Genomic DNA, 4349 nt, shown 5'->3' with positions numbered 1-4349 from the left:
TATATATATATATATATATATATATATATATATATATATATATATATTCTTCTTTAATATTGTACACAAAAGTGATACTTATAGAATATTTATGAAAGTCTTAAATAATTTACTAATAAATATATTTTTATTTTTATTTTAAAAGAGATAAGAATATAAATAAAAAATAAATTTGTGTATTTATGTAATTTTAAAATATTAAAGAAAATTTAAAAATCTTTAAAAATAACTAAATATAATCAATTTAAGTGTTAATATTAAAAAATTAAACACATTTATACCACGTTTGTATCCTTCCACAAGTGCTTGTAAAATCATTTTCAAAAATGATTTAAACTATAGTATACGTTATTGTCCTATCCTTACTCAAGTTCTTGCAGAATCATTTTAGAAATGATTTTAAACTAAGTTATTCTCAAACCAGTCGTATCTTCAATTCATGTCGTATCAAAATTAACATTACAACAGTTAAGTATCATTGAAGAATAGTCAGAGTCACTATTCCATTAAATAAAAAAAAGAGTTTTTTTATACCAAATACATTTAAAAGTATGAATTAAATATTGCACAAAATAAAGTAGATTTTGACACAATATCCCCACAACAGAATATAACACTCAAATTGAATTAATTTTATATATTATTTATGATCTGTTTTAATTTATATACATACAGATAGATGTTACATCACAACTATTATTTCATTTAAAGAACTAACACGTGCTATATAAGTCATAATTATTTTTAATTAGTTTTATGAAAACCTATTCAAAATAGCTTTACATGAATTAAATTGAATTTTTCATTTTTTTATCACTTTAAGTGAAAGAATTTTTTTTTATTATTAGAACTGACTATTTTCCTTAAAAAAAAAATGGAAACAAAGGAGTTCAAATTTCTTGAAATCATTCTCGAATTTCTTTTTTGTTTTTTATCCAATGAACATACAGATACGCACTTTATACATACATGTAACATAAACAACATGCATTGTTGACCTACGAAACAAATACAATCGTTCACACTTGACAATTGGCAAATCCACGAAACACGGTGCTCCATGTTCTTGAATGGAAAATTCCATAGAATTTAAGCCAACATGTCAGAAGCAATTTTCTCCTTGCTTTCTTCTTCATCCATTGTATCACACAGTGCTCTTCCTCTTGTCTCAGGCAAGAATATTCCAAAAACCCCACTGAAACCTATCACCAACCCGAAAACCCCGTAACACAGAAACTTGTTCGCTCTCCCGGCACTCACCAGCATTGGACTGAACGCGCCACCGAACACCACGGCCAACCTTGCCATGGACAGTGCTGAATTCCTGACACACGTTGGGAAGAGTTCGGTGGTGTAGATGAGGTAGACGTTAAACGAAGAACAGGCGCTGAAGAATGATATCAACTCGAACCCTATTTGCAGATTGCTCCATGGCTTGACTTCAATGATGGACAACATGCTGAAAACACCACTGAGGATGGTGAAGAGAAGGATTGTGGTTCTTCTGTTGAACTTATCTACGAAGAAGAAGACAATCAATGCAGAGGGTAACTCGGATAAGGCATTGAAAGTGACGCTCAAGTAGAGGTTAAAGGAGAGGTTTTGAAGGCCTAGTGGCATGCCATAATAGACCAATCCTATGCCTATACCCATGGCCATAATTGACACGAGCCTTCTAGAAGACCATTTCTTCTGTAGCAGGATTTTGAGGGCTGAGAACAAATCCACGTTCCAATTTTCTTCCTTGTGGGACATGTTATTAATGGCCAAATCCACGTTGCTTTGAGTCACAGATGTGATGCATTTCAGCGTGGCCACGGCTTCTTCTGTCCTTCCTCGCACCAGAAGCCATCTTGGTGATTCCGTAACGAACACCTTCACCAATATGCAGTAGATAATCGTTGAAATCGAAGTCCACAGATAAAGGTTCCTCCACGAAGAACTCTTGTTTGCGTAAGCCATGGCTGGTAGGGACAAGAACCCTACATTTATGTACACCACCAACACGTCAAAATTCGATTTACTCTCTCTCACTTTACTTTTAAAGTTACAAAAATTAATTAATTTATATTATTAAGAGTAATTAATTATCAATATTAACTGATTTTTGTTTTTATTTTAACCGTGGACAGGACCGTGCTTATTACGTACCTATAGTGAAGCAAAAGAAGCCGATGACACTGGTCTGGCCGCGGCGGCGTTTGCCGACGATCTCGGTGGCGAGGACGAGCGCGGAAGTGCCAATGGTGGCGCGAGCGAAGCCGCAGAGGAACTTGAGCGCGGAGTAGATCCAAACGTTGGGGGAGAGAGTGGCGAGAAAAGAAGTGATGCCCATGATGAGGCAGGAGAAGAAGAGCATGTTCTTGCGCCCGAGCGAGGAGTCCGCCAGCGAGGCCAGCAGGAATCCTCCGACCAAGCACCCGAGGAAGAAGCTCGAAGCGGGAAGCCCCGAGATTACGGAGTTCGCGCACTCCAGACCCCACTCCGACACGGTGGAAGAATGCGCAGGCCCGTCCCACGCCCACGACTCCCTGGGGAGGTCGCAGAGTGTGGCGGCGGCGGCGCAGTCATTGTCGGCGCTGGTGCAGCGCCACGAGGGCGGGGCGTCGGTGAAGACGGTGATGAAGGTCTGTTGGGCGTCGAAGAGCCAGGCGACGGAGACAAGTAGTGATTGGAGGAACTGGGACCAGTTGAACTCGCCTATGCAGAGTTCCACGGTGGATCCCAGGGATGGGTGGTGTTTGTTGGGTGGTGGTGATGGTGGTTGTTCTTCTGTGTCAGATGGTTGATTGGGTTGGCAGAGAAGAGGGGTGGGATCTGCCATGAAAAGAAAAAAATATATACTTTTTTTTTTCTTCTCCTTCGCTTATGCAAATTGCGTTTATGCAAGGGGGGTTTATATGAGTGCGTAGAACGTTGGATCTTTCTGGATTCATCTTCGTTTATCTTCCAATAATATATGACTCAGTTAACCCTATCTTATCAAAAGCAAAATATATTCAAATCGTATATTTAAGTTTGGGGCATAGAAACTAATTTAAGGAAATTTCTTTATATATATTTTTTTAGTGTATAAATTATTTTTAATCATAGAAAAGTTGTTTATTTATTTTTCTTTATAAACTTTTGGGGAGAAACTCGTAAGTATGTTCTAAATATAACACCAACCATTTTAAAATATATATTTAGATAAATCCGTTGTAAATTTATGCAAAGTTTTTCAAACTAATGGGATCTTATGAGATAATTTTTTTTTTTTTTAAAGATATGTAAAGACGTATAATAGTTAGATATACGATGTCGATTTGTAAGTATGGATAAATATCTAAAAGAACAGAATTTTTATATCAATCTCATTGTTTTACAGAGTTAATAGCTGTTGATTTGTGACGAATAACAGTATTAAAAAAGCCCGAACACATATAATACCACATTTTTTTCATCATTTTTGTGTATTATTTAGTTAATTAAATTAATAAGATAAACTGATAAGTAAAAATCAAAGGAAAATTTTGAATTTAAGAAGTTAAACTAAAATTTTAAAATGAAAACGAAAGAATATATATTGGCATATATAAAATCATTTTACATGCAAGTAGTCATTAATTATAAGAACGTGTGATTCAGTTGTTGGTCTTATCTTATTAGTGCTGCATCAAGTTGGAGTGGCAAATTGGTCTTGCCACGTGTTTTAATAAATAAACATAAATCTGTGTGAATCAATAAGTTATTTAGAATTTGGTAAATACACATGTACTGCGCCAAGAATTACTCTATTTAACTGAAATTTATTAGAAGTTAATTAACTAACTATCTATTTAGGGAATCAAATTAATGGTATTTAATGCTTACAATATATTATCTAATATAGAATATGTAATTTAATTAATTAGAATTAGTGGTGCTATAGAACTTGGTTTTGATAAGATAAATATAATAGTCATTAACAGAAAGTCTATAAATAATAAATAAATCACTTCCTTTTTACTAAGAAAATAATGGTTTTTTATTTATAATATGATAATATAAAATATATAATAAAAATGTTATCCCGAAACACTTTAAATGAAAAAGAAAATCCAATGTATTGTAAACTTAACAAATAACAAAGACTCCTTATAAAGGATAAAATATTTCAAAACTTAAACATATATGTAAAATATCAACTCTTAGTAAAATAAATTATAATAATTTATATTAGAATCCATCTTTCCTTCATTCTTAGTTTTTCTTTATGAAAAAATGGTTTCACTAACAACAAATGAGTATGTACAAAACAAGGAAACAATTGCAACACTTTAGAGAATATTAGCCTCAACCTTACTCTAGATACCAACAAGGATCTTTGC

General features: G+C 33.8%; 1 protein-coding gene across 1 annotated transcript; it reads right to left on the bottom strand.

Moving 5' to 3' along the window:
- Positions 1-895: 895 nt before the first annotated feature.
- On the bottom strand, positions 896-2897 carry LOC114162098 (organic cation/carnitine transporter 3-like). The gene is made up of 2 exons (XM_028045874.1): positions 2152-2897; positions 896-1982 (listed from the first exon to the last, which is right to left on the bottom strand). Exons 1-2 carry the CDS (start codon positions 2822-2824, stop codon positions 1090-1092), a joined length of 1566 nt encoding a protein of 521 aa, XP_027901675.1. The 5' UTR covers positions 2825-2897; the 3' UTR covers positions 896-1089.
- Between the last annotated feature and the right edge of the window lie 1452 nt (positions 2898-4349).

The sequence above is a fragment of the Vigna unguiculata genome, chromosome 9, assembly GCF_004118075.2.
Source record: "Vigna unguiculata cultivar IT97K-499-35 chromosome 9, ASM411807v1, whole genome shotgun sequence".
Classification (NCBI taxonomy): Eukaryota; Viridiplantae; Streptophyta; class Magnoliopsida; order Fabales; family Fabaceae; genus Vigna; species Vigna unguiculata.
This window is presented reverse-complemented; position numbering and strand designations above follow the sequence as displayed.